General features: G+C 46.6%; 3 protein-coding genes across 3 annotated transcripts; all 3 read right to left on the bottom strand.

Moving 5' to 3' along the window:
- Window positions 1–1,007: 1,007 nt before the first annotated feature.
- Window positions 1,008–5,616, bottom strand: LOC134053102 (keratin, type I cytoskeletal 19). Its single transcript, XM_062507937.1, has 8 exons — window positions 5,188–5,616; window positions 3,742–3,824; window positions 3,256–3,412; window positions 2,852–3,013; window positions 2,594–2,719; window positions 2,259–2,479; window positions 1,536–1,564; window positions 1,008–1,027 (listed from the first exon to the last, which is right to left on the bottom strand). Exons 1-8 carry the CDS (start codon window positions 5,614–5,616, stop codon window positions 1,008–1,010), a joined length of 1,227 nt encoding a protein of 408 aa, XP_062363921.1.
- An 8,822-nt stretch (window positions 5,617–14,438) lies between these two features.
- LOC134053244 (keratin, type I cytoskeletal 15-like) lies at window positions 14,439–17,905 on the bottom strand. Its single transcript, XM_062508133.1, has 7 exons — window positions 17,459–17,905; window positions 16,571–16,653; window positions 16,267–16,423; window positions 15,914–16,075; window positions 15,626–15,751; window positions 15,309–15,535; window positions 14,439–14,766 (listed from the first exon to the last, which is right to left on the bottom strand). The coding sequence occupies exons 1-7, from the start codon at window positions 17,903–17,905 to the stop codon at window positions 14,439–14,441; spliced, it is 1,530 nt and encodes a 509-aa protein (XP_062364117.1).
- A 5,382-nt stretch (window positions 17,906–23,287) lies between these two features.
- Window positions 23,288–26,582, bottom strand: LOC134053230 (keratin, type I cytoskeletal 15-like). The gene is made up of 7 exons (XM_062508117.1): window positions 26,136–26,582; window positions 25,274–25,356; window positions 24,940–25,096; window positions 24,587–24,748; window positions 24,299–24,424; window positions 23,982–24,208; window positions 23,288–23,810 (listed from the first exon to the last, which is right to left on the bottom strand). Exons 1-7 carry the CDS (start codon window positions 26,580–26,582, stop codon window positions 23,645–23,647), a joined length of 1,368 nt encoding a protein of 455 aa, XP_062364101.1. The 3' UTR covers window positions 23,288–23,644.
- Between the last annotated feature and the right edge of the window lie 417 nt (window positions 26,583–26,999).

Here is a 26,999-nt window from a genome sequence, read left to right as displayed (position 1 = left end):
AGCCATGCAAACACTCCCTTAATCTGTTGTGAACATCTGGTTGTGAATAAGGGAACATGGGCATTCCCCAGCGCCAAGGGGAGAAATGCTGAAGGATTTTATGATGTCTCCCTGGAACACAGATTGCAAACTGATCTGCTCTGGGGGAGAGCAGTGTAGGGGATGATTTCAGTCTGGGCATATCCGTGTTTTCATTCCCCCCCAGCTGTGGAGCAAACTGTGCCTTTGGTAACAGCAGGAGCTGGGAAGGTGCTGGTTGGGCCAGAGCCATGGTTTGTTTTTAGCACAATCCCTGAAAAGATTCCTTCGCTGTCAGTTTGGAGAGAGATGGTAGGAAATAAAATCAATGATTTCTGGGTGTTGGAACTAAAAGTGATTCCACTTGGAATTTCACCTAGGATAATTATCCTTGCAATGGTGTGAGAGGGAAGGGGGCTGAAATTGGTGCTAAAGGTTTGTAAGCTCTGCGTGAAGGGGGAATGGAAGTGAAGAATTCTCCCTACTGTGGCTCACCCCTTTGTGCTCCTGCAGGAATTATCTACGAGCCAGTATTTTCCTTTGTATTTTACACTATGAAACATCTCTACAGAACCACTTCCCATCCCACTCCCTCTGCTCTGCAGAGTGCACAGCATAGAAGTGAGAGACCCGGGTCACTCTTGTGTCCCCCACCGAGGGGCTGGCTTTGCTGCTGCCTCTGCATTCCAAGCTCCTGCCAGCAAGAGGAGCCAGCAAGAATCAGGATGGAGCCCAAGCTCCCCACACTGTGAGCACTCTCAGGGAGGCTGGCTGGCTAATTCCTGCCTGAGTAAAGCCAAACTTCAGTGAAATATCACAATAACTCCAAAGAAGCAAGACTGCAAGAATATCATCTTTATTTGAGTAGATGCAGAAATTCAGTACATGCAAAACCTAGAAATAATTGCAAAGCTGACCCAATTTGTATCTTATCAATCCACATGTGTTGTCTGCTTTTTCTCAGTTTGCAGATGACCTTCGCAGGACCTTCAGTGCTTGTCTCTTTTGTCTGCAGTAACACAGAGACAAATAACAGCAATTATTTAAGCCCAGCTCACACAGACCATCTGTGATGGGTGGTGAGCTTGGCTTGGGCCTCATCTCTCATTCCCTTCTCCCAGAACGTTTCCTCTCCATTGCCTGGATTTGACTCATCCCTTTTATGACACTGCTGACCTCTAACAGCTCAAGGCAGGTTTTACTGGCATGTTCCTGCAATTCCCCTGAGCTGGCCAAGCTTCAATTCCCATGTCCTTTCATCTAGGGAAATGATTAAGTGTTTTGTGCTTTACTTCGCCTTTACTCTATCAGAGTAAAGAGATGAGAGATGAGATGTTTTTCTGATATCTGACATATTTTAATTACTGATTTTTTTTCCATTCTAACCAGAGACATCATTTGTTACTCATCTTTTTCTGTGACAAATTATGCAGACCGCAGTCTCTAGAACAGACACAACTACCAGTTATGTGTATATTAGAAAATAAAACTTCTCCTGAAAGCGATAGGATTCTTACCAGCAGTTCCCGAAAGAGATCCAAACATCCTGTGGAACAAAGAGAAAAATTGAAAGGAGAGTTAATACATCAAATGCTGCTTGAGATGAGGATGGATGAAAGCAAATTGTCTATCAATCAGATACACTGTGTGCAGTCAGGGAAGAGATGCCCATCCCCCTGCTCTCCTTCTCAGCAAAGGACAGGGAGTTGTTGTAGGAAATATATTTTTAAACTGCATTGGGAAAAGACATTATGGGAAAGAAGTAACTGAGGAAACCAAAACCTTTCAACCCCTGCCTCATTTTTTTCCTCCTTGAGGCTGTATGAGATGAGATAGGGCTGTGCTCCCATGTGGGAGTCACTCAGTGACTGCCTTCACTTCTCCCAGTATTTCCTCCCACACTGAATCCTGTTGGGTAAAGGTTCTCTATCTGGTAACAGGGAATTTATGGGAATTTGGTAGATTTTATATTCTGTAAAACATTATTAAACATCTTGACTGTGATGCAGCTGATCATTTCAACTGTTAGTTGCAATTAATCTACTGTGCTGCTGAGGTCTTTGAGATCTCACTTCGTGTAAATGGCAACTGTAACATGTTTAGCTCCACCATGGTCCAGAAAAACGAGTTAGATAAAAACTGTAGAACTCCAGGAGTATTTAACTGTGTTTACTGAGATGCTGTAGCAAATTAGCATCATGACATGGTCAGATTCAGGAGGCCAAGCAAACAATTCTTACTGGGAGTCCTGGCCTTCCAGGAGCTGTCGGTACGTAGAGATCTCTTGCTCCAGCCGAGTCTTGATATCCATGAGGATCTTGTACTCGGTGTTCTGGCGCTCCATGTCAGTTCGGAGCTCAGCCAGCTGTGCTTCGATGCTGCCAACCAGCCCCTGGATCTGTGCCAGCTGTGCCCCGTAACGCGCTTCTGTGTCGGCCAGGGTGCCTTCCAGCGCCGCTTTCTGTCAGGGGAAACCACAGGCAGGAGAGGTTGCTGCCAGTGCAGGACTCTGTAGGGAGGGAAGTATGAGCCCTTTTCAGTGGGGGGTTGTCAGGCAGTGCAAATTCTGACCTACCATGCTGAGCTGGGACTGCAGCTCGATCTCCAGCCCTTGCAGGGTGCGTCTCAGGTCAGTGACCTCGGACTTGCTGCTCTGCAGTTGTTCGGTGTTAACGGCGACCTCACGGTTCAGCTCTTCAGTCTGAGACAGGGAAAGCACTACGTGAGAAATGTGGGGGACCTAAGGCTGTCATAGCATTTTTCTGTGTGTTTTAATCGTTGTTTCTTTCATGGATTTTTTAGGTAGTGTTTGTACAATATGGAGGGGTTTTACCTTGCTGTGGAACCAGGCCTCGGCATCCTTCCTGTTCTTCTCAGCCATGTTTTCATACTGGTCCCTCATATCTGCCAGGATCTTGGCCAGGTCAATGCCTGGAGCAGAGTCCAGTTCAACGCTGACTTGACCAGCCACTTGCCCTCTCAGGGCACTCAGCTCCTGTGGGGAATGGCAGAGGAGACAAAAGAAGGTACAATTGTAAACTGAAAACATTATGAACCTTCTGTCCTTTCTTCAAGAGCTAAGGCTGACTGACTCCCTGAGATACTGGCAGGAGGGATCCCAGTCTGCACAAAAATATTTTCCTTGCTGTTGGAGAGCCCAGGGCAATCCTGAAGGACTCCACATCTCCACAGGCTGTTTTTCTACTGCCACTTTCAAACACGTTTCTTGGGGTTTACCTCCTCATGGTTTTTCTTAAGGTAGGCCAGTTCCTCCTTTAATCCTTCGATCTGCAGCTCCAGGTCAGCTCTGGACAGGGTCAGCTCATCCAGGACACGGCGCAGCCCGTTGATGTCGGCCTCAACGCTCTGGCGCAGACCTTGCTCAGTCTCAAACCTTAAAAAAGCAAAACAAACCCATTCAGATTCACTGATTATTCCTCTCACAGGAAACACAGTATGAATGTATCTGGGTTTGTAGGATTTATGGTGCAGCAAATGTCATGAAGCATTAAACTTTTCTCCACATATTTCACATTATGCAAAATTTTCAGTGTGCAGACGGTGCTCTTGGCAAAGCCATGAAGGGCTGGACTGCATGCACAGGATCAAACCAATATTCATGCAGGGGTTTTAGGGGCATTCCATTCCTGCTTCACTGCTCTTTGGCTCAACAAGGATTTTTTGCCTACTCATGAGATCTTTTCCCTCTCAGAAATTACTCACTTGGTTTTGAAGTCATCAGCAGCCAGCCTGGCATTGTCAATCTGCAGCACAATCCTGGCGTTATCAATGGTGGCATCAAGGATCTGCAAACAATGAGAGCTCATTACTGAGGCTGAAATAACTGTTATCAGCTTCCCTGCTGTGCAGATAAGAGTGAAGAGTCTATTCCATCTGTAGCAACAGCGAATAGAGGTGTAGCGAAGGATCAGTGATCAACAGCAACAGTCACACAGATTTATTATATACTTCTGCCAGGAGTCTGTTTTGGACACATCCTCATGTCTGGTGTTTGAAATGGCTTTAGGTAGAAGTTCCACAGTGAAACAAAGCTACGTGCTGGCTGAGGGGACTTTGAGAGACCATCTTTGATGACATTTTTATTTCCTTGAATACCCAGAATAGCGTTTACTGATTTTTAATGTGTCATTAAAGCCTCTGAAGGAAATTTCATTTAGAAGGAATCTGTTCAGTTTTACCTGGAAAGCACATCTTCTATGCCTGCCACTTCTAAAAGTCAAAAGGTCATCCACAAACCAGCTGTATGATTTCCCACCCCTAACTAAGGTGACCAAAAGAAAGGAGGGAAAAGAATACAAACAGGACAAAACCCCACTGCCAATTCTGCCATCAGCAGGCCTCAGATTTTAAATCAGGAGTGAATGTGGGTGGGTTGCAGAAAGGAGAAGCAACCTGTGTGGGAGCGGTCATGAACTCCAGGCTGAACTCAGAAAACTAAACCTCAAGTTTTCTTTCATTTATTTACATAGCTAATCAGCTACTCCCTGTGTTATGCAGGGTGTGTATCACCTCAGCAATCTGTTATCGGGTACCCAAAGGCTCCTGGGGCAAATCCTGCATTTATATATGGGATTGATTACTTCATGTCTGCTGTTTCCTTTTTTCCTTTGCCAAATGTTTCCGTTCACTTAATTCCAAGGTAAAGTATGGGAAATGTGAAAAAGAAATTACTCTAAACCCATGTTTTTTTTAATTGTTAAAGCAGTGTGCCTGGGCCTCTGAGAGTTTTCAAGCTCTATGGCAGGTGAGAGGCTGCAGAGACAGGCAGGTTGCTGTCACTGCTTTGCTCTCTCGTTATATATGGTCATGCATACATTAAGTGGTCATATGTGTGTACATGACCAGCACGTGTATATGTGTGTGTATAAACATATGCTTTGTTAAAAGCAAACATTATCAGACTTCAGTGCTCGAGCATCCCCCACTGCCTGATTTGTACCTCCTCTTGGCTGGCATTTTAAAAAGTAGATAATTCCATACTGATGTTGACTTTATCCCCCCACCCATTCCTTGCATTCACATGTCATCTCCCTCTCCTTCCCATGACCTGCAATGCTTTCTAGGGTCTCCCTAATGAACTTTTTGGGTTTTCATGCTTCCTTCGTAAGTGTAAATCTAAGACGATTTTTGATAAATATTAACACCTACCTTGTCTCGAAGGTCCTCAATAGTCTTGAAATAAGGACTGTAGTCCCGAGCTGGGCTTGGTCCTTGTTTTTGGTACCAGTTTCGGATTTTGGTTTCGAGGTCAGAGTTTGCCTCTTCGAGCGCACGCACTTTCTCCAGGTAGGATGCCAGGCGATCGTTCAGGCTTTGCATGGTCGCCTTTTCATTTCCCGAGAGGAGCCCATCGCCGCCCAGGCCACCCCCATAGCTGAAGCTGCTGCTGAAGCTGCCTCCACCATAGCTCCCCCCCAGGCCGGAGGAGACAAACCTGGCAGAGGACACGGACACACCTCTGCCACCAGATCCCCCGTGGATGCTGGGGGCCCTGAAGCTGCCTCCGTAGCGGAGGGAGGAGGCGCCGGGCCCCCCCACCACGGAGGAGCTGGTTTGCCTGAAGCTGTAACTGGCCATGGGGAGGAAGAGCGAGGACCCAACCTAAGGTGCACCTGAGCTGCTCGTGATCCCGGGCCACGAGAGTGCCCTGCTCTCCCACCGCACGCTTTTATGCCGGGGACAATGGGAGTTGTCTCCAGAACGTGTTATCTGAGACCCGTGGAATTTATCAGCCCTAAGCCTTCTGCCAACACGGCGGTTCCCTTATTGGTCAGTGCATTGCAGTGGGCTGATTCCTTCCCCGCTACCTGCACACGCGGGACGCGATCCCCTCCCCCGGACCGCTGCTGCTTGAAGCTAAAGGTGGGATCTGGAGGAGGCGCCTCCTTACCGAGGGGAGCGTTCCTAAACCTCGTTAGAGTTTACCTACGTGGAAACAAAGGGGTTAGGAACGCACCCACTGCGGCCATAGCCGCGGTCAGAGCGGAGTCACACAAAGCCTTGTTTTAACAGTGATTCAGCCTGATAACAGAGCTTGTGAGGAGCTCCAATGGTGAGCAATGTGTGTGGACCTTCACATTCCCACCCCTCTTCATTCCCCTCGAGTTCTTCTTTCAGAAAGGAAGTTTTCACTCTTTCTGTCTTTACTCTCGGTTCTGTTTGGGCTAACAGAGAGAGTGCTGTGTCTGGGAGTCTGGTTTTCTACAGACACAAGAATCCCTCTGAAACAGCCGTGGCTGTGTCTGTAGCAGAGAGAACCAGTGGCATCCCTGAGTACCTGGGCAGTGAGGAGAAGCAAGTGTCTGATTACATGTTGAGTCCTTTGATTGCTACTGAAAGAGAGAAGCAAAGAGAAGAAACAGAATAACTTGGTCTTCTGGTCTTTGAGAGTCATGAAAGTGCTATTTCTAAAATTTTCAGATCCTCTATTATACGAGATGGATTTTCAGAAGCTTTTGTTACTGTGAGCTCCTCCCTGAGGATCCCTAACACACCAAGGGATCCTCAGAGCTTTCCTTCCATTCTCTTTCCTTCTCATTCCTCCAAATTCTGTGGAGCTCCTCAGAAGTGTTTTGGAGAAAGAGGAAGTTCTGGTCTGGCAGCACTTGCAGGTCTTGGGAGCAGCCAGGCCTTTCCATACCCATGAAAAATGCTCCAGGTGTTTCAGGCCACACAATGAGCTGCACCTCTGTGTACAGAGGTGTCAAACTGTGGGGCAAATTCAGGGAGGGAAACAGCAAACAGCAAATGGGAGGCTGGCCAAGGCACCTGTATCACCAAGTAATGAGGAGGCCGTATCAGACGAGGAATTCTGCAGTGACTCAGGTGTGGAATTTATCGCTGGATACACACAGGATACGTACCATGCTTGGGGACACCACAGCAGAGCTCTTTCCTCTCCTGCTCTGTAACACTGTGCAGCCTTTTCTCACAGGCCCAGGGACGCTCCTGCTGCCGGAGACACGCCAGTTCCTTCTGGAGACCTGAATGTCCTGTTCAGCCCTGGGTGGGACAAACCTGCCCAGCCAGTAACTGCTCCAAGGGCTGTGAAGAGGTGGAGTAGTGGTGTCAGGAGTGACTGAGAGAAAGCAACTGGAGAACAGTTATTTTTTTGTTAAATATTAAAGTCCTTGCTTAGAGCATAAAGAGTATCAGTGCATGTGCTTTTCTTTACTGAACAGAAAAGCAAGAAGTTGAAAGGAGAATAAATATGAGTGTATTTTTGAGATCTATCTCCTGGTGCAACATCTCTCCTTCCAGCTACTCATTCAACATTCCCTGGACTCCCATATCAGGACCTCAACACAGTGTACTTTTGGGTTTTGCAAAATAAAAAGTGCATCTCTGATGCTGCATAATATTTTATGATCCATCTTATGAAAATTGGGATCTGGAAGGCTTCTTGATGCCCTCTGCAATATCTGGAGTAAAAGCAGCAATCGCCATGCATTGCACTGTCAGAATATTGATCAGGTACTGCAGGCAGGTCACGTTTGCATGAGCTTACAGGGAAGAATCTCCCAAAGAATGAACTCCAATTCTTAGTGGCAGTTTGGAAGTACAGCTGGAAGTGTCAGGAGAAGAAAGGCTTGGGATACACAGCCAAATGGATTAATCTGATTTATAACACCAAATACAGAATAAGCCTCTAGTACCAAATCAATCCATCACACACCATTTTTGCTAAGACTTAATTCTAAATCTTTTAACTTTCCATTAGTTGTACCTTAATGGTTGCGTGTATTTATTTTTGTAGGGACTCCCTTATGGTGAGAATGTATATTTAAATGCTTGGAAAAGCCTTCAGTATGGCAAGCTGAAGAAGGTTCTCTTCAGCATTCAGTGTAGGTCTCTTTTTCTCCCAGTACTATAAACCTAATTTATGGTAGGGTCAGCTTTTCCCCAGTAAGGAGTGGTCACCACAGGGAATTTCCCTTATCTGCACCTTATCAGAGGGGGAGGGAGACACATTTTTCCAAGCAAAGTCATCCAGTCACACCCTGGCTGAGACCTGGTTCTGCTTTACCTTTGTCTTCTCTGCCTTGCCAGTCACTGCTGCTTTAAAAAATCATTCATATTGTTTCAGGGTAGCTTTATTCATTGTCCTGTGAAGACTTTTTTTCTTGCCCTTGAGGACACTGGTATATCCTTCTCTCTTTTCACATTCTGCTGAATTTGCTTCCAGGGATAGTTAATACAATTACACTTTAATGAACTTGCTGAACATTTTAACCAACTTTGTTAGTGCCTGCAGTTCCATGGATGCGTCTATGGATAAATGAGCAAAGCCAGTTTATTATTCTGGATTTACCTTTTCAATGTTTAATTCTTTTTGGTAATTCTTCCTTTCTGCCTTTGCTTCCATCAATGAAAATGAACTGCTTTTTCATGTGCACATTTTTTTAGTCTCCATCTCTTCTCTTGCTCATATGAACTTTGTCCACCCTCCGAAGCGATCATGTCACAGGTCCTCTTAAAATCACAGCTTGGGATATTTTTATCCCCTTTTGAAGATCAGAGGCATTAAATATCAGCAGCTTTTTAATTAAAGCACAAACTTTGCTATTTTTTCTTTTAAACTTCCTTGTGGGAAGAACCAGTGACAACAAGCTCTGATCTGCAGCTGGTAGCAAGGTAACTGCAGTTATGGTTTGCCCAAGATACTGTTCTCAGCTGTCTGGCTTTTACAGCCCATCATAAATCTTTTTTTTTTTTTTTTTAATCTTCACAAACCTGGCATTGCCATATATTCACTGAATGCGCCAACAGATTGTGAGACAAGAATGTAGCTGTGCTGAAGAGGCAGGTCCCAGCACATGCACACACAGCTGTGAGTGGCTGGAGCAGAGGGCTGGGAAGAGCAGAGCAACACTGGGAATTTGCTCAAAATGAGTATTTTTGCAAAGTAGAGGGATTGTGGTGAAGGGAATGCATCATTTCTGCACTGAAAGAGGTGAGAAATAAGGTTGTGTAAAGGTTCTGTGTTAACAGAAATTGTGAGAGTAAGACACAGGACAAGACGTTTCTGTCCAGGGCTTTGGTTTGTTCGTGGCAGGACAGAAGAGATGGATCTGACCTGGAATGATTCCTGCCCAAGCTGCTGCAGTGCTATTGGGACACCGAATTTAATTTCTCAATGATTGCAATTTATAGAACATTTGAACAGATTGGTATGAGGAAAATACATAAAAGATCCTCCTGAAGAGGTCAAGCACTTAAATAACTGGGAGCAGTGTAAATATTTTGCAAATCCTTGAAACTGGCTGTGGTGTGGAAATGCTTCATTATTGTCCCTGTTTCCCTAGAAACATAACTAGCTTTAAACTCCTGACTCCTCCATCATTCCAGAACTCTAATGATAAAGCAAATCAGAGAATAAAGTACCTGAGACAGGAAAATAAGCCCAATTTTCTTATCGTGTGATTAAAGATTGTGTGGGAAGGAAGGCTCAGTTGGGGCACCAAGCCCTAGGGAGTGCAAATCAACTCAGTGGATGTACTTTCACACTTCCTTTAGCCTGTTATCTGGCTGGTAAATCTCAGCAAGGTATGATTGGGCTGGAAACTATTATTTGAGAGTCAAACATCCAACTGACAGGAGGATGTGTTCCAAAAGTCAGGTTTCTGCAGGCAGCAGCAAAGGCAGTGCAGGCACCTCTGCCAAAGCCCAAGGGACTGAACCTGTCCCGGGCTGGGGGAGCCGCGGCTTTTGGACACTTGCCATAATTCTAGCTGAGGGAGGAGCCCTGGGGCTATCCACAGGGATCTTCCCGTACACCACATGGAAAATTCCTGCCCAAAAAAAAATCCTACCTTTGGGAGGGACACAGAGTAAATGGGGCTCACAGCACAGGGCTGAGCTGTTTTATTCTGTTCCTGTCTGTAAAACATTTGTATGTCTATTATTTGTATCTATGTGCTCATATATTTACATGTACATACTTGTGTTTATAGACTTATAGATTATTGTTTCTCTTGCTAATTTTGTAAGAATATATTCTGATCACAGGGGAAAGCAACAGCTTCCAGTAAGGGCAGAAATTTGACTGTGCAAGCATTAAACATTAGTTTAAACATTAGTTCAGGATCTAATTGGAAAACAAGGAACTCTCTCAGTACCCTCCTGGTGGATCCTTATATTTGGGCTTTCCTTACCCTACTGGTGGTTTCATACTTAGTTTTTCTTGACAGGAATTCTCAGAGCCTGAAGATATGTTGGGCTCAGTGAGGAAATCTGGCTGTTGCTCTATGAGGGCAAGCCCAGGTTTGTGGAGCTGCCGCCAGGGAGGTGTTTTTAACACATTGTTCTCATCGCAACTCTCAGCCCATGGAAACCCCCTTGGTGCCCTGGTTCTGGCTGTCCTGGCTGGTCACACAACTTTAGGGGAACAAAAGGGGATTTTTCACTACTTTGGACAGTTTGTGCCACTTTCACAAAGGACTGCGTTTCCCATGTTTGTGTGTACCAGGCCAGTCCCTTCCCAGGCAGTCCTGGCTGTTACCTTAACTAAGAGCCATGGTATGCCACCAGACTCTAGCACCCATATTCAGCTTTAAATCTCCTTTTATTAAAAACTGAGGTTTGTGCCAACTGTCTGTGCTTTGGGCAGCTCACTGCCAGCAAAGCAAGTGACTGAAGTGCTTTCTGAGAGCCTTTTCATGCTAATTCCTAATGGATTCAGCTTTAGTAACTGATACATCTGGTGACATGTTTTCTAACAGCAATTTTGACAGAAAGGAGTTACTTCTGTTTGTAATTTGTTAAAAATCTTTGTGTGTGCGTGTGTAGAACTATGAGGCTTATGAAAACCCTTATAGGAACTTTTGGGTACAGTTGTGATTTTCAATAGTCATTTTCAATAGTCTGACATCAGGCTGTGGGAAAGAACTGAAGGAAGATTGGGAATGCTGTCAGAAAATGTTGATTAGTGAGGCTGTGGGTGCCTTTGATCCCAGCCCTGTGCAGGTTGCCAGGGCTGGGAGCTCAGGTGTGTGCCAGGAAAGGTGTTCCCTGGAGCCAGGCTTGGCGGAGCCGTGCGAGCGTGGGCTCCCACACTGAGCTATTAGCAGTAATTGCAGCGTGCAGAAACCTCTCTTTAGGCAGTACCAAAACAGCTCCGAGAGTCAGCTCCGGTGCGCCTGAGACTACGTGTTCATTGTCACTTGTCCTTTATCATGGAATCATGGAATGCTTTGGGTGGGAAGGGACCTCAGAGCTCATCCAGTTCCACTCTCTGCCACAGGCAGGGACACCTTCCACTAGAACAGGTTGATCCAAGCCCCTCCAGCCTGGCTGTGAACACTTCCAGGGATAAGGCAGCCACAATGTGGAAACACTTAAATAAATTCCAAGGTCTGTTGGGATTAGCACTCCAAAGTGTTATATATGATGTGAATCCTAACAGAAATTGTTACAGAGAGAAAGGATTTTCCTGCATAAATTCTCATATTTAAATTGAGTGCTGCTATTTTTCATGGTTATGGTGGGCTGGTAAATGTCAGAAGTATCACAGGAGCAGCTTCCTTTCTCCTCTCCTCTCCTCTCCTCTCCTCTCCTCTCCTCTCCTCTCCTCTCCTCTCCTCTCCTCTCCTCTCCTCTCCTCTCCTCTCCTCTCCTCTCCTCTCCTCTCCTCTCCTCTCCTCTCCTCTCCTCTCCTCTCCTCTCCTCTCCTCTCCTCTCCTCTCCTCTCCTCTCCTCTCCTCTCCTCTCCTCTCCTCTCCTCTCCTCTCCTCTCCTCTCCTCTCCTCTCCTCTCCTCTCCTCTCCTCTCCTCCCCTCCTCTTTGTTACAGGCACAATGAGTCACAGTTTCTTTTCTCCTTCCTTGAGTTGGTGGTGGGCCAAGAGGGAAATGTGCCTTGTCACCTCCGTGGTTCCATTTCCTTGTAGCCAGGAATGCCAGAGCCTGGCAGGACTGTGCACAAAGGCACCAGGAGTAGCAGTGGGCCACTGTACCTGTCCATACATGACAGCTGCCCTTGCAAATGGAAGCATTGCTGCAGGTCTAAACCCTGCAGGTGTGCCAGAATCCTCATCCAGAGTGAAGCCCCTTGGAGAACCCAGTCCACTAAATACTGGTTCTTGTCTTGAATTTCTCTCCATACAGCCATTTCACCCTTTTATCTTCATCAAATCTGCTGAAAATGTTGTATTATTCATCTGGAGATGATTAATTTCCAGAACTGAGCCACAAACTGTGGGGATTTGGGGCCTGGGGAAGCGGGCGCAGCGCAGAGCGCCCCCTGCAGGTCCCGCTGTTAAGCACAGCCATCGAATCCAAGGCATGAAATAAAAATAAAAACGTGCCGGTTTTCATATTAATGAATCTTTTCTTTCCTTGTACGAACGGTATCCCAGGCCTGAGGATTGAATTTAATTTTGAGAGTGTTTTGAGCAGTTTGTGTCACACATCCTACTTGTTATTTCCTTAATTGCCTTAATTAGAGGATGCCGGGGAGCCAACCCGTATGGACGGACACATTGTCACCCACAGATAAATCCTGTCCCTGGTACGGAGCTGTGGGATATGCCACTGGAGCAAGATGAGGCTCAACCACAGCATTTCCTCATGCTGGGACTGCAAATGCGTCCCACCTAAAAGAGAGCAGAAGGGAAGCAGGAGATTCGGGAATGTTCCCCACCGACAGCCCAGAGCACAAATGGCTCCTTTCTGGGATTACAGATATTCTTCCTAGTTAAACTGTGCCTAAGGAAGGTATTTGATCCCAAAGTCCATTATAGCTGGCAAGTGCTGAGGGGTTTTGGGGTAGTCAGTGTTGGTTGATAAGAGAGAGGAGTAAAAGGGATCGTAAGGGAGTCTCTGTTACTTGCACAGAGCAGAAGAGCCCTGTTGTGACTCCAAGGAGAGGCACATTTTCTTTGACTTTACAAACCTTTGTTTCCCATGGAAATAGTTTCTCTGATTCGCCCCTTTCCTGCTGTGCTGAGAATTCAGCTTGAATTGCAATATGGAACAGTTTGATGCATTTTAAAAGAGTACCTTGTTATCCAAAACAGTGACGTTTTACCTGTCTTGACTCTCTTTGCAAACCAAAGTGTTAGCTTAAAGCTGTGTGACAGGATGAGAAATGTCGGTGATTTAGGAGGTGTTCAGGGAACAATGAAGCCTCTCAGACCCACCCAGGGTCTGGGACAGGGCGGCAGTGGAGTCACTCCCCTGCTATGTGGCTGACCCTGTTCAGCAGCTTCCTCAGCCCTGCAAACCAAACACTGAAATGCAGATTTCTAAGTTTGAAATTACTGAGATATTTCATCAGTTTTCTTCCTCTGTTGAGCCCAAATAAGATGAGTGAGGTACACGAAGTGGGGCAGGTTTAGTAACAAAGTTTGAGCCTTGCCTGCACCCTGTCATTCTGCACCCAGGGTTCCACACAGCATGGAGCTGGGAATGACCCTATGGAACAAGGGAATGCACTCCTCCATGTGGAAATTTTAGATAAAAAACCTGAGCTCAGATTTTCCAACATGGCAGGAGGAATAATCCCAACAACTGAATGTTGGGTTAGTAAAACTTTCATACTCCTCATTCATTTCCTGATCTAACCCTTTGCTTTAATTGAACAAGATTAGGCAGAGCTCTCACCCAGAATCCAGGAAAAGGCTGCCTGGATAGGATTGATTTCTTGTTCAGCGACTCTAAGGAAAGTGCTTTAGATTTGACAAAATTTTCATGAAATTTTGGGGTTAATTAAACCTGATTTTTCACTTCAGCTGCTGAATTGGCAAATCAACAACTTGCAACATATGCTATGAAAAAGGTGTTCCCCCACCCCTTTCTCTTCCCCATAGGTGTCACCCTTGAGTTTAATGTGGATGAGTTTATTCATCTCCAGGATTTTATCTAGTCATCATATGATTTAGGATTCCCATATTTTTTTTTAGCCATATTACATATTTCACGCAACCTTAATTTCTTTGTGTAATTGACTTGTTACACCTAAGTGTAAACAGCATATTAATATACCGAATAGACTGCTGGACACAGAGTTTTCTTTGCATTGCAGAAAGTTAAAGCTTTATTCGAGGGATTATTGTTCAGTAGAGAACCAAGTGCACTGCAGAGATCTGTGTGTAAGCACAGTCATCACAGTGATGGACAGTGTGGAAAGGGAGGAGCAGATAGTTTTATGAAAAGCCTAGTAATTATTAATTCTGATTTGATGAATAGCATTTGGAGAGCAGTCTCTGTGCATGGGTAGGTCACAGTGCGTGTGGGTGGTGCACGCTGAGGGCCAGGCTGCTCCCATGGCACTGACTGCATCCACTGCCCAACGAGTCAGTGGAATCTTAACACACTCTTGACTGCCCTGTGGAAAGAAAGAAGAAACCATTGCTCTGATAGGGAAACCAAGAGTCTCTTTGCAGCACTGACATTTCAGACTCATCCACTATTTAAATATCCATTTGTTAACAAAAGCATGGGAAAGGAGCTTAACCTGTCTCTGGAATTGGAGCCAAACCACTTTGAAATGAGGAGCTTTGATTGTGAATGGTTTAATCCCAGCTGCAATTGCAGATGTGGAAACCATAGCACAAGGTTGGCATTAATGGGAAAAGGGATGAAACACAAAATGGGAAAGCCATACGTTTGGATGCTCTTTGGAAGATATTTCTTACCTGCCTTGTCACTAGATTGACCATGGCAGTAGGAACTAGAAGAGTAAGAGTGGGAGGACGTTCCTCCTCCTTGGAGAGCCCCTTGGCTTGATCTGTAAAAGGAAAGAAGATTTAATGAAGGGAACAATAAATACATAATGACATCATGTGCAGTGCGTGTAACAGTTCAGCTATTCCTGGATCTTGCAAATATATTTTTATATATATTTTTAACTTCCTTTCTTTCAGCTGTATTTTCCTATAAGATTGTAAAAGACAGAGACAGCAAGAGACAGTTGCAGTATAATTCTCACAGTCCAGCTGTGCTTGTTCATCTCTGACAGAAGGAACTTCATTACAGTTTGGTTTGGCACAGTGATTCCTCTCATGGAATCCACTCTGCACAAGCAGGTCAGGAGGAACTGATTAACTCAAAACCTGTTAGTAACAATCTGCTCTGTGTTTCCCTTGGTGTTTGATGTGCTTATGAAGTTTTTGATAGATACATTTCAGTGCAGATTCCCTGGAAAAAAAAGTTGCTGAGTTTAGATTTCAGCTACAGACAAGTAAAATATCCTGCTCTGTGTTCTGTGAGTGCCAAGAGAGAAAAGCTTGGGATAAAATTTGTGCCATTATTTGCAAATAGAGAACATACACAAGATCCTGCTGCCCCTCCTGCAGCAGAGCCCGGTACTGCTGGATCTCTTGCTCCAGGCGCATCTTGATGCCCAGGAGCATCTTGTACTCCTGGCTCTGACTCTCCATCTCACAGCGGATGCTGCCCAGCTCCTCCTCAACAGAGTGGACCTGTCCCTGGATTTGTTGGAGCAGGAAGCTGTAGCGAGACTCGGTTTCTGCCAGGGAGTTTTCCAGAGAGCTTTTCTAAAAGGCAAACACAGAGTTGAGGAGCAGAGTTCCATGGCTCCCTGCCCGTGCCAAGGAGGGAAGGGCCCACAGATCCTGCCCACGTACCGTGCTGAGCTGTGCCTGCAGTTCAATCTCCAGGTTCTGCATCTCACGCCTCAGCTCGGTGAGCTGGTGGCTGCTTGTCTGGATGTCCTGGCTGCTGGAAGTGACCTGCTGATTGACTTCTTGGATCTGTGGAGTCAAACCCCAGAGACGCTTTCTGAGCCACGGGAGAGGAGGTTTGCTGAGTGAGTACTCCCAACTCCAGGGAGCATCTCCCTTTCAGCCAGTCCTGGTACCAGGGTGTCTGGGCTGTCCCACCAAAGGAGATCCACTCTGGGCATTGCTACGTACCTTGACCTCATACCACTGCTCCACCTCCCTGCGGTTCTTCTCAATGATCTGCTCATATTCATCTCTCAGGTCATTCAGGATCTTTGTCAAGTCTTCTCCGGGGGCAGCATTGACCTCCACACTCACATCGCCACCAGTTTGGGACTGGAGCTGCCTCATTTCCTGCAGGGAGTCCAGAGAGAGACACAAGAGCACACACAGGTCATTTGTTGTGCCGGGGCCAATCAGCACCATGGTACAAAGGAGCGACAATCCCATGGTGTCAAGTAAAATTGAGCTGCTGTGTGATGGTGGGAACTGTGAAGAATGGGTGGATTATGTCTTTGGCTGTGCTATTTATCTTTGGATCGTACCTCCTCATGGTTTCTCTTCAGAGCAATCAGCTCATCCTTCAAGGACTCCAGCTCGGATTCCAGAGAAGACCGAGTGGTAGTGAGGCCATCCAGGATGTTTCTCAGGCCATTGATATCAGCCTCCACAGTCTGACGGATGACCAGCTCATTCTCATACCTGTACAGAGGAAAGCATTGCACATTCATTTCATTACGGTGTGTAGGCTTGATCATACCACTTTAGACAGTACTTCATCCACCTACATTCATGAATCTCACAAAATTGGTGACACAAATGAGGCAAGGTTCACAGGGAGGTACTCACTTCATTCGGAAATCATCAGCAGTCATCTTGCTGTTATCGATGTCCAGAGTCATTCTGTTGTTGTCCACAGTGGCAGAAATAATCTGCAAAAAGGGAAGAGGGGAGAGGAGTAATTTTGTGTCTAGATTTTCAGGACAAGCACAAAGAGGACACAGAAAGAGGACTACAGAGCTTTGGTAGAATGTTACTTCTGGTCTTGGAATTGTTTTATGGAGCAGAAAGTTCCTGAATTGCCATGCCACAAGGACTGGTGTGTACAAGGTTTTGGCTTTCTAAATATTTTGATGAAACAATATAGCAATGGGGGAAAGAACAGAAGAATATTGATGCTGGGAATTGGACAAGCCCCAAGGGGTTCTGCACTCTGGCTGTGGCTTTGCCACTCAGTGTGGGCTTTGCCCCTGATGCTGTAAGTCATCTCATTATGAAAAAAGTTGACTGCAAGGGAAGACCTCAGTCCTTCCACCTGGCGTGGGTAGGAGTGTGAAGGGACAAAGGGAGCTCAGATCCTGCCATCCGGGTGCTTTGGCTTTGCACTCCATGCAGCCGATCGGGGTGGGAGCAGGGGGAAGCCCTGCAAACCACACAGGGCTGATTTGGAGGCACCTGCACAACGTGGGATGTGCATTGCGTGAGCCAGCGTGTCTGTGGCTGCTGGAGCTCTTGGTGCCTCGGGCTGTGCCCTGTGGCCCGTGGGCTGCTCTGAGGGTTTGCTCAGCCAGGGGATGGGAGTGCAGCTCAGCAGGTTTGTGCCTGCGGTACCACCAGCACGGCCAAGCCCAGCGCTGGGGAGAGAGGGAGGAGGAAGAAGCAAAGAGGGAGGAGGAAGGCCTTCCAGGAGAGAAGAGCATGTGGGAGATGGAGGCACGTGTGCCGGGAGGATCCTACCTGATTTTGGAGTTGTTCGATGGTCTGGTAGTAGGAGCTGTAGTCCTTGGAAACGCTGGGAGCTTGTTTCCTGTACCACTCGCGGATGTGGTGCTCGAGCTGAGCGTTCTCTTCCTCCAGCCTTCGCACCTTGTCCAGGTAAGTGGCCAGGCGGTCGTTGAGGTTCTGCATGGTGACCTTCTCATTGCCGCTCAGCAGCAGGTCCCCCCCAGGGCCGTAGCTCCCCGCAAAGCCCCCGCCAAAGCCCCCGGCAAGGCTGCCCATGCTCAGGCCGCCCCCGTAGCCCCCGCACGCTGCCCCGCCGTAGCTGCCCCCGCCGATGACGGAGGACGCGTAGCGCCGGCAGGACACGGAGGAGCTGCGGCCGCTGCTGCCACCGCAGGCGCCTCCACCTCCTCCTCCGCTCCTGTACGAGGTGCTGGATGTTCTCTTGATGCTGCAGCTCATGGTGAAGGGATCAGATATCCAGCCCCAGATGCAAAGCTCTGCACAGCGAGATACAGCAAATCAAAGTGCTGCGGGCCGTCCTTGCTGGTGGCAATTTATACCTGCCCAGGTGGGTGTCACCTGCCAGGCAGTCCAGCTTCCCATGGGGTTTGCCAGCTGTAGTGCTCATGCTGAAAGTGATGTGCTAAGGGGAATTTCTTTTGGGGCTTGGGACGGCCCTCCCCCCAGGTACTGTGTTTGCATGCTGATTCACACCAAGCCTGTCCTGTAATTTCGGGTGGGTGGCTGTGAGTTAGATTTTGTTGGAGATAGTTTGTTGCTGGCTACTTAGTGAGTGAGACTCATTTTAATAGTTGTTCTTTGTTCTTTGGAGTAATTTTCTTCTGTCCTGAAAACAGGTGGTGAAAGCACCACCTAATCACTCTGCTTTAATTTCACATTTGGAGTAGTATGAACTCAGGCACCCTTTGCGTGCAGGTGGTTCAAATTAACCTGTGGGACTTCCACTTCTGGAAACAGAATCTATAAGAATTTAGGTTTTAGGTCAGAATCTAGAGTTTAGGTTTAGAATTTCTTTTCCCTAGAAAGGAAAGCTCAGTGTGGGCACTCTCTCTCAGAATATTTAGTGGTAAATCACAGTAGAATGAGCCCAACGCTGTAATGTTATTTCTATTCTCACCAAACTCTAGTGGTATCACTTCCAGGAAATCCTCCTGTCTCATGAGCATATGCTGATGCCATTTTAATGTTGTGAGTTTCTAAACATTTCTGTGCAAATTTCCAATCACTCAGAAGTTATCTTAATCTGAAATATGTACATGACATCTCTTATGGCTGCATTGGCTGTATCCTGGGAGATGAAAGAAAGTATTTGGCTTGGTCAGATGGAGCAGCAGCCAGCTGAGATTGTTATCAGCTGGCTCTTGAGGAAGGAGGTACCAGGGCTGTTTGAAGTACAGAACAATCCTGTTGTCCATGTAGGAAAGGGCACAGTCTGGATTTGAGTGTGTTTGGGCTGGAAACTAAGGGGAAATTTTTAACTGTGGGAGGCAGAAGGGTCTTGAAGAGTTTCCATTGAAAGAGTTGTGGATGGAAGAGAGAGTTTCAAGTCTGATCTCGGGCAATTGATGTTGGGGATTTTATCCTTCTATAACAGAGGTGGGTGTGATGACCCTCTAGATTCCCCTTACCTTCGGTCTTTTGTCCCTTGGTGCTGAACAACTGCTCCATTTCTGTAAAGGGGCAGATTGTGGTAAACCCTTCTTTAGAAAGGAAATTTTGCCTTTAAATAACTTCTGGAAAATGTGAATTTTAAGCCTGAAAGACAAGGGGCTCAATATATGAGGGTTGAACTTTGAGGGGAAACCATTTGTACTTGGAAGTGATAATTTATCCATTCGTTTTGTTGTTGGTTTCTCCATTTCTGCTGTTACTTGCACACACCCTGCAGTTGTGGCTCAAGCAGGACTTTTTTTCATAGCCACAATGATTGTGAGATCCGTAAAAGCTACTAATGTGTGTTATGGCTGACTGAAGAATCATGGAAAACCATTCACCCTCTTTCTCGACACACCACCACCCCCATATCACAGATAATGTAATCCTTTGATCTGCATAATTATGATTGTTGTTTTATTGGTAGCTCTCTAATTATCCACACGTCAGAACCAGGTGTTTTGCATATGTTATTGAGACTGAGTCATCATTATTAAAAAATAAAAATTATTTTCTCACAGGGTGTGATTCCTTAGTCATATTTTCCTCATTAGATTGTTGAAATGCACTTTTATTCTTCCCTATGAGATGTTTATTGCTCATTGGCATTAGTGCCAGAGGTGTTGATTTTATGTCTCCTTCTCGGCATCATTGCATCACAGTACCTGACCCAACAATTTTTGACATTTCCCAATTCTGTAATTTCATATTATCACCAGGTGCCTTTTCTTGGTCTCTCTGTTCCTCTCTTCTTTTTTTGAATAGGTGATCTAACCGTCCTTACTACCATAACTGCATCCCAAACATTTAATCTCTGGACTTTCTGTTCTGTAACTTGGGTTATTTCATTGTCTGCATGTGCATTTCTGGCCACTGTGCTGTGTACATGGCTCTTGAGTTGGCTGTTGTGAGTGAGTTTGGACCTGCTGATTTATTCACAAGCCAAAAGAGCCAAGACTGTTCGGGAGCCATTCCCTTTCAAAGTCCTTGCGATGACAGAAGGAGGTCAGACATGTTCTGCTGTAGATGTTGAGGCTCCTCAGCCATTCAAAGACGCTGTAAGAGTTTTGAAATCACATCTTCCTCTGACAAACCTTTTGCTCATAGTGCACCCCATGAACCTCTGCAAGTCAGAAGTTTGTTTGAAGTAGGAGTGCTGTGAATCCTTTCCCAGTGCTGTTTACTCCATGGTGAAGTTGGATTCTGGGCCACAAACAGATACTCCAAATTGGCAGAAGAACCAAAAGCAGCCTGTGGTTTCCACAGACGCTGTGATGCCATTACTGGATGTATGTCTTCAGTCACACAAGAGGGAGAGGACAATCCTAGATACAACTACTGGTAATTAATTCTACAGTAAATGAGTAAAGTGTGGTCTTGGAAAGAAAAGTACTACTCCCAAGCGTTTAGTCAGGAGCTCCATTTGTACTTTCCTGATCCGTCATCCATTGTCCTGCAGCATCGCTCAACCTGTGCATTTGTTCAGTCCATTCAGAGCTGTAGGATTTCCACAACCCCCCATTATGGGCTCATCTTTCTCTCATGTCACTCCATGAGGTGAGCTCATAAACTTGCATATGTACAGACCCACAGAAAATCCTATTAAATGTGAGCTATTTTAATTCTTCTGTTGATCTGAATCATTACTCATAGTCCTTCTTACCACTGAAAAAGGACAAATTTAGAGAGACTTCCCAAGGGAAATTAAACTCTTCCAGCAGATGAATCCTTTCCTGCTCTCTTTCTCTCTACCTGCTTCCACATGCTCCTGTTATCGATGATGGCAACTGTTTGAATTCTAAATTTCTCCCTGCCAAAGCCTTTTTGTCCTATCCTGCTTTTTTTCCTATCCTGCTTTTTTTTTTCCCTATCCTGTAGATCTTTCCAGAACATTCAGCAAGTGTATGGCTTTTTCTAAGAACATGGATGAGTGAAGTGAGCACTGGGAGCAGGCAGGTGTCAGGATACCTGATCACAGAAATAGCACAAGGTTTCTGGAGCTCCTAGCAGCCTTAGATGGAGGAGATTCCTGCTTGGATAGATGCTGTGCCTTTGGCACACCTGTGGTGTGTGCTGTCCCTAGGACAGGCCTTGGCTCATCCCTAGGTGGGGATTTGTGCCCCGTGGATCAGCAGCAATGTGTGGAGGGCATTGTGCTCTCAGCAGCAGGACTCCACAGTGAGCTGGTCCTGCTATAGAGACTCCTGAGGACTCTCCCCAGTGCCACCCACTGCACCAAGATCTCACACTCCCAAATTGGCTCAGAAACGGGGACAGACACTGCAGCTCTAGTGTTCCCAGGAGTTCTCTGGGACAGGACTGTATTTTTGATCATTCTGATGCTTCTCTGTGCTTCTGGAACATTAGAAGGAAGCAAAATAACCTTTCAGTTCTTTAGTTATATTCATTAATTGTAGTTTAAGGTTCCATAATCTGGCCTCAAAAGAGATGTCTCCATCAGCTGCTTCGGCTACAGTGAATACAGCTGAGACCTGAGTGAGTTCTGGCAGCCTCTGGAGACACAAATCTTATTTGCATTTGCTTTACATCACTTTCTATACTGTTAAAACCTGAAATGAGCTTTTTACTCATTGTAGACAGGCTTTTATTCACACAAATTCCTGATGCTGCACTGATAAAAGTCAGTTTTTCAATAGGAGTAGAAAGTGTATTTTTTGTGGACACTCACTGCAGGCTGCAACCAGGGTGCTATGCTGGCAGAGCCAAGGTATGTGGTTACTGAGAGAAGACCTGAACAAAATCAAACTCTTCTAAGTTGGTTGTGATGAGAAAGTGTTTAATTTCATTACCTTAACAGATCAATCCTTCAGTCTGAAATGAAATGGGAAATGCTAGAAACCAGGTTTGATCAGTGGGGAAGGGATGAACAGGCACCTGTAAGTGATACATGGCTGATTTTGTGTATGTGGAACACAACAGTCAGGGACTGAAAAGGGGCTTCACTGTGATCTTCAGAAGGCAAAACACATCTAAAGGAGCTGCATTAATTTAGTACTGCTCTCTCAATCTCTAATCATGTTGCATATTTTATGTACTTAAGCAGTAAAATATAGAAAATACCTTCAGTGAATGGAATATGTCTCTCATTTCTCTTAAGGCAGAATATCAGGCAGCTGTGTGTACTAACAGAAACTGGGTTCTTGGTATTATATCAATATTTATATTGAAATTTCTATGATAAAATATTGGAATGTTTTTGGTGCATGATACTGAAGGAAACAGATCCATTGTCTTGCTGTCTGTTTTTTCCTAACGGAAGTCAGCAATATGTCATTCTCTGTGCAACAAAAGGTTTAGAAATACTTGTGAGGAAGCCCCTTCATACTGGAACAGCCTCTCCTGAGTCACACCTTCCTTCCCACAGTACTTTGGCTGTGATGAGATTAATGGACTCAGAGTAGTGCCACTGGGTACAGATTAGTAAATTAACAGTTAATCTGTTCTCCTTTCACTCACAGAATTAGTTCTCTTTAGTACAAATGGCAAGGTGAGGGGCCAGAAAGTAATCCCTTAGTGACCATTAAAAAAAAAAAAAAAGTAAATGATTTTTAAAGTCTCAGGAAGGAGAAAAATTGTGTCAAGAACTGACAAGATTTCTATTTTCAACCTTATACCTCTTGCTTGTGAAGAGAGGGTTCTGCCAGCCTCACCAGGCAGTTCCCCTAGGCAGAGGCTGGCTGTTGCTTCGCCTCACACAGCCATGGCCACACTTCCTGATATTTGCTTTCACTCTGTGGTTTTATCCCATCACTGTGTCCATTTTCCTAGTGCAAAATGGACTGTCCTGAGACCAAGTACCCCGTACAACTGCACAGTGTTTGGTGGAGATCTGGATAAGCACCCGCACGAGGTTGGTTAAATTTATTTTCTCAGACATGTTGTGATTTGCATTGCAGACCTAAAGGTTTATTAGAGCAGAGTTACCAGCAGAGTGTGAGCCCTTTAACAAAGAATGAATTGCAAAGACAAGTTGAGTAAGCCAAGCATTGGAGGGCAGAGGAAGGGGTGCTGGGGCAGGTGACCAGGCTCGTCTTCCAAACCCTTCCTGCTGCCTCGGCCGTGCTGCAGAAACTCTCGAGGGTCTCTCACTGCCCACGGTCGGTGCATCTCAGCTGGATGGTGCCAGGGTCTCTCCTGCTGCTCTAACACACTCTGGACTGCCCTGTGAGAACACAGAGCAAATCACTGCCTTCAGGGGAAGTCTGAGCATTCCTGCTGAGTGGAATTCTTACAGCTGACAGTGTCAGCAGCAGAGGCACAGAGGCTCCATGGCCAGCAATGCCCTGGGCACTTTCTCAGAACTGTATTTATTTATTATTCCAGCAAGAAAAAAGTATTTCCCATCCCATATAGTTTATATACTGTATTTTATATTTAGGCAGAGGGAAGATCAACACTTGCTATATTTTAAGTCCTGAATCTTCTGCAACAGAGTAATGAGGTTTCTCACTCCCAGGCTAATGGACCTCAGAATCTTTCCCAACCCAAACTACAAAATATTTTTTATGACCAAATACATTGCAGCCACTGGGGTAGATTTAACCCACTAGTAATCGCATGCAGACAAAATGTTGACTTACCTGACATGTCCCCACACTGGGAATGAGAGTAGGAAGCAGAATATGACTGGGAGGATTTTCCACCTCCTTGGAAAGCGCCTTGAGATGCACTGTAATCAAAAAAAAAAAAAAAAAAAAAAGGAGAATTCATCACAAACTACTACCATTGGATATTCAGTTAAAAGATACGTTGATGTAGCTTCAGGGACAAAAAGTCTCTCTTGGTAAAGAAGTACATGACCATTTCTTTTTACTCCCTTGCTATAATATGAAATACGTACGCAAGATCCTGCTGCCCCTCCTGCAGCAGAGCCCGGTACTGCTGGATCTCTTGCTCCAGGCGGGTTTTTATACCCAGGAGCATCTTGTACTCCTGGCTCTGACTCTCCATCTCACAGCGGATGCTGCCCAGCTCCTCCTCAACAGAGTGGACCTGTCCCTGGATTTGTTGGAGCAGGAAGCTGTAGCGAGACTCGGTTTCTGCCAGGGAGTTTTCCAGAGAGCTTTTCTAAAAGGCAAACACAGAGTTGAGGAGCAGAGTTCCATGGCTCCCTGCCCGTGCCAAGGAGGGAAGGGCCCACAGATCCTGCCCACGTACCGTGCTGAGCTGTGCCTGCAGTTCAATCTCCAGGTTCTGCATCTCACGCCTCAGCTCGGTGAGCTGGTGGCTGCTTGTCTGGATGTCCTGGCTGCTGGAAGTGACCTGCTGGTTGACTTCTTGGATCTGTGGAGTCAAACCCCAGAGACGCTTTCTGAGCCACGGGAGAGGAGGTTTGCTGAGTGAGTACTCCCAACTCCAGGGAGCATCTCCCTTTCAGCCAGTCCTGGTACCAGGGTGTCTGGGCTGTCCCACCAAAGGAGATCCACTCTGGGCATTGCTACGTACCTTGACCTCATACCACTGCTCCACCTCCCTGCGGTTCTTCTCAATGATCTGCTCATATTCATCTCTCAGGTCATTCAGGATCTTTGTCAAGTCTTCTCCGGGGGCAGCATTGACCTCCACACTCACATCGCCACCAGTTTGGGACTGGAGCTGCCTCATTTCCTGCAGGGAGTCCAGAGAGAGACACAAGAGCACACACAGGTCATTTGTTGTGCCGGGGCCAATCAGCACCATGGTACAAAGGAGCGACAATCCCATGGTGTCAAGTAAAATTGAGCTGCTGTGTGATGGTGGGAACTGTGAAGAATGGGTGGATTATGTCTTTGGCTGTGCTATTTATCTTTGGATCGTACCTCCTCATGGTTTCTCTTCAGAGCAATCAGCTCATCCTTCAAGGACTCCAGCTCGGATTCCAGTGAAGATCTAACCAGAGTCAGGTCATCCATTAGATTTCTCAGGCCATTGATATCAGCCTCCACAGTCTGACGGATGACCAGCTCATTCTCATACCTGTGTCAGAGAAATGGGGAAATGAGATCCTGACAGTCAACAGCACACATCTTTCTAAGATCAGTATTCCAATAAAACAGGATGACTCAGTAATACCACCCAGGGCAGTCCTCCCTTGTCTTCTTAGATGATGAGGGGAATTTGACAGACATGAAAGGTTCACAGGGAGGTACTCACTTCATTCGGAAGTCATCAGCAGTCATCTTGCTGTTATCAATGTCCAGAAGCATTCTGTTATTGTCCACAGTGGCAGAAATAATCTGCAAAAGGGGAAGGTGGAGAGGAGTCTTTCTGTGTCTAGATTTTCAGGACAAGGAGAAAGAAGGCTCTAAGCTTTGGTTGGGTGTTATTGGAGGTGTTTGAATTATTTCTTGCGGTAGTGCAGGGGACATATGGAAGGGTAACAATCCAGATTTACTTTTCAGGTAAGCTTGTGCTATCACAGACCATCCTGCCAAGTCCATGCTCTTCCTTTTCTCAAGATAGGGAAAGCCTCCATGTGTCCCAAAGAGTGGTTGTAGCCCTTTCCATATAATGTACTTCTTCATGGTCTCTGTTTAGTCTGTTTTTTTGGTACTGTGTGACCTGATTGTAAGGGAAGACCTCAGTCCTTCCACCTGGCGTGGGTAGGAGTGTGAAGGGACAAAGGGAGCTCAGATCCTGCCATCTGGGTGCTTTGGCTTTGCACTCCATGCAGCCGATCGGGGTGGGAGCAGGGGGAAGCCCTGCAAACCACACAGGGCTGATTTGGAGGCACCTGCACAACGTGGGATGTGCATTGCGTGAGCCAGCGTGTCTGTGGCTGCTGGAGCTCTTGGTGCCTCGGGCTGTGCCCTGTGGCCCGTGGGCTGCTCTGAGGGTTTGCTCAGCCAGGGGATGGGAGTGCAGCTCAGCAGGTTTGTGCCTGCGGTACCACCAGCACGGCCAAGCCCAGCGCTGGGGAGAGAGGGAGGAGGAAGAAGCAAAGAGGGAGGAGGAAGGCCTTCCAGGAGAGAAGAGCATGTGGGAGATGGAGGCACGTGTGCCGGGAGGATCCTACCTGATTTTGGAGTTGTTCGATGGTCTGGTAGTAGGAGCTGTAGTCCTTGGAAACGCTGGGAGCTTGTTTCCTGTACCACTCGCGGATGTGGTGCTCGAGCTGAGCGTTCTCTTCCTCCAGCCTTCGCACCTTGTCCAGGTAAGTGGCCAGGCGGTCGTTGAGGTTCTGCATGGTGACCTTCTCATTGCCGCTCAGCAGCAGGTCCCCCCCAGGGCCGTAGCTCCCCGCAAAGCCCCCGCCAAAGCCCCCGGCAAGGCTGCCCATGCTCAGGCCGCCCCCGTAGCCCCCGCACGCTGCCCCGCCGTAGCTGCCCCCGCCGATGACGGAGGACGCGTAGCGCCGGCAGGACACGGAGGAGCTGCGGCCGCTGCTGCCACCGCAGGCGCCTCCACCTCCTCCTCCGCTCCTGTACGAGGTGCTGGATGTTCTCTTGATGCTGCAGCTCATGGTGAAGGGATCAGATATCCAGCCCCAGATGCAAAGCTCTGCACAGCGAGATACAGCAAATCAAAGTGCTGCGGGCCGTCCTTGCTGGTGGCAATTTATACCTGCCCAGGTGGGTGTCACCTGCCAGGCAGTCCAGCTTCCCATGGGGTTTGCCAGTCATAGTGATCATGCCAAAAATGATGTGCTAAGAGGAATTTTGTCTGAGGTACGTAAAAGGCATTACCATTCAGTGCAAATATGTCCCAGTTGATTCACACCTAGCTGCGCTATAATTTTATGTGGGTGGCTCCTTCTTGGATATTTTGTTGAACAATGTAGTATCTCTCAGTTTCTGTTAATCTGGCAATATCTCGTTGGTAACGGCAGCTAATAAAGTCTCTGCTTATTGTCTGTGTCCATAATTTTTCATGTTTTGAA

The sequence above is a fragment of the Cinclus cinclus genome, chromosome 24 (assembly GCF_963662255.1).
Source record: "Cinclus cinclus chromosome 24, bCinCin1.1, whole genome shotgun sequence".
Taxonomy (NCBI): Eukaryota; Metazoa; Chordata; class Aves; order Passeriformes; family Cinclidae; genus Cinclus; species Cinclus cinclus.
The sequence above is the reverse complement of the archived record's forward strand: the minus strand, read 5'-3'. Positions and strand labels throughout refer to the sequence as shown.

What these genes read in the sequence shown, in the direction of transcription:
- LOC134053102 (XM_062507937.1), bottom strand. Translation starts at nt 5,616, where the DNA reads ATGGCCAGTTACAGCTTCAGGCAAACCAGCTCCTCCGTGGTGGGGGGG. An exon ending in TTAAGAAAAACCATGAGGAG is followed by an intron (nt 3,014 to 3,255) that starts GTAAACCCCAAG and finishes CATTCCCCACAG; the next exon opens with GAGCTGAGTGCCCTGAGAGG. An exon ending in CTGGAAGGCCAGGACTCCCA is followed by an intron (nt 1,565 to 2,258) that starts GTAAGAATTGTT and finishes TTTGTTCCACAG; the next exon opens with GATGTTTGGATCTCTTTCGG.
- LOC134053244 (XM_062508133.1), bottom strand. Translation starts at nt 17,905, where the DNA reads ATGAGCTGCAGCATCAAGAGAACATCCAGCACCTCGTACAGGAGCGGA. An exon ending in AGCAGTGGTATGAGGTCAAG is followed by an intron (nt 15,752 to 15,913) that starts GTACGTAGCAAT and finishes TTGACTCCACAG; the next exon opens with ATCCAAGAAGTCAATCAGCA. An exon ending in GAGGGGCAGCAGGATCTTGT is followed by an intron (nt 14,767 to 15,308) that starts GTATGTTCTCTA and finishes TTCCTTTTACAG; the next exon opens with ATCAAGCCAAGGGGCTCTCC.
- LOC134053230 (XM_062508117.1), bottom strand. Translation starts at nt 26,582, where the DNA reads ATGAGCTGCAGCATCAAGAGAACATCCAGCACCTCGTACAGGAGCGGA. An exon ending in TGAAGAGAAACCATGAGGAG is followed by an intron (nt 24,749 to 24,939) that starts GTACGATCCAAA and finishes GACTCCCTGCAG; the next exon opens with GAAATGAGGCAGCTCCAGTC. An exon ending in TGCAGGCACAGCTCAGCACG is followed by an intron (nt 24,209 to 24,298) that starts GTACGTGGGCAG and finishes TTTGCCTTTTAG; the next exon opens with AAAAGCTCTCTGGAAAACTC.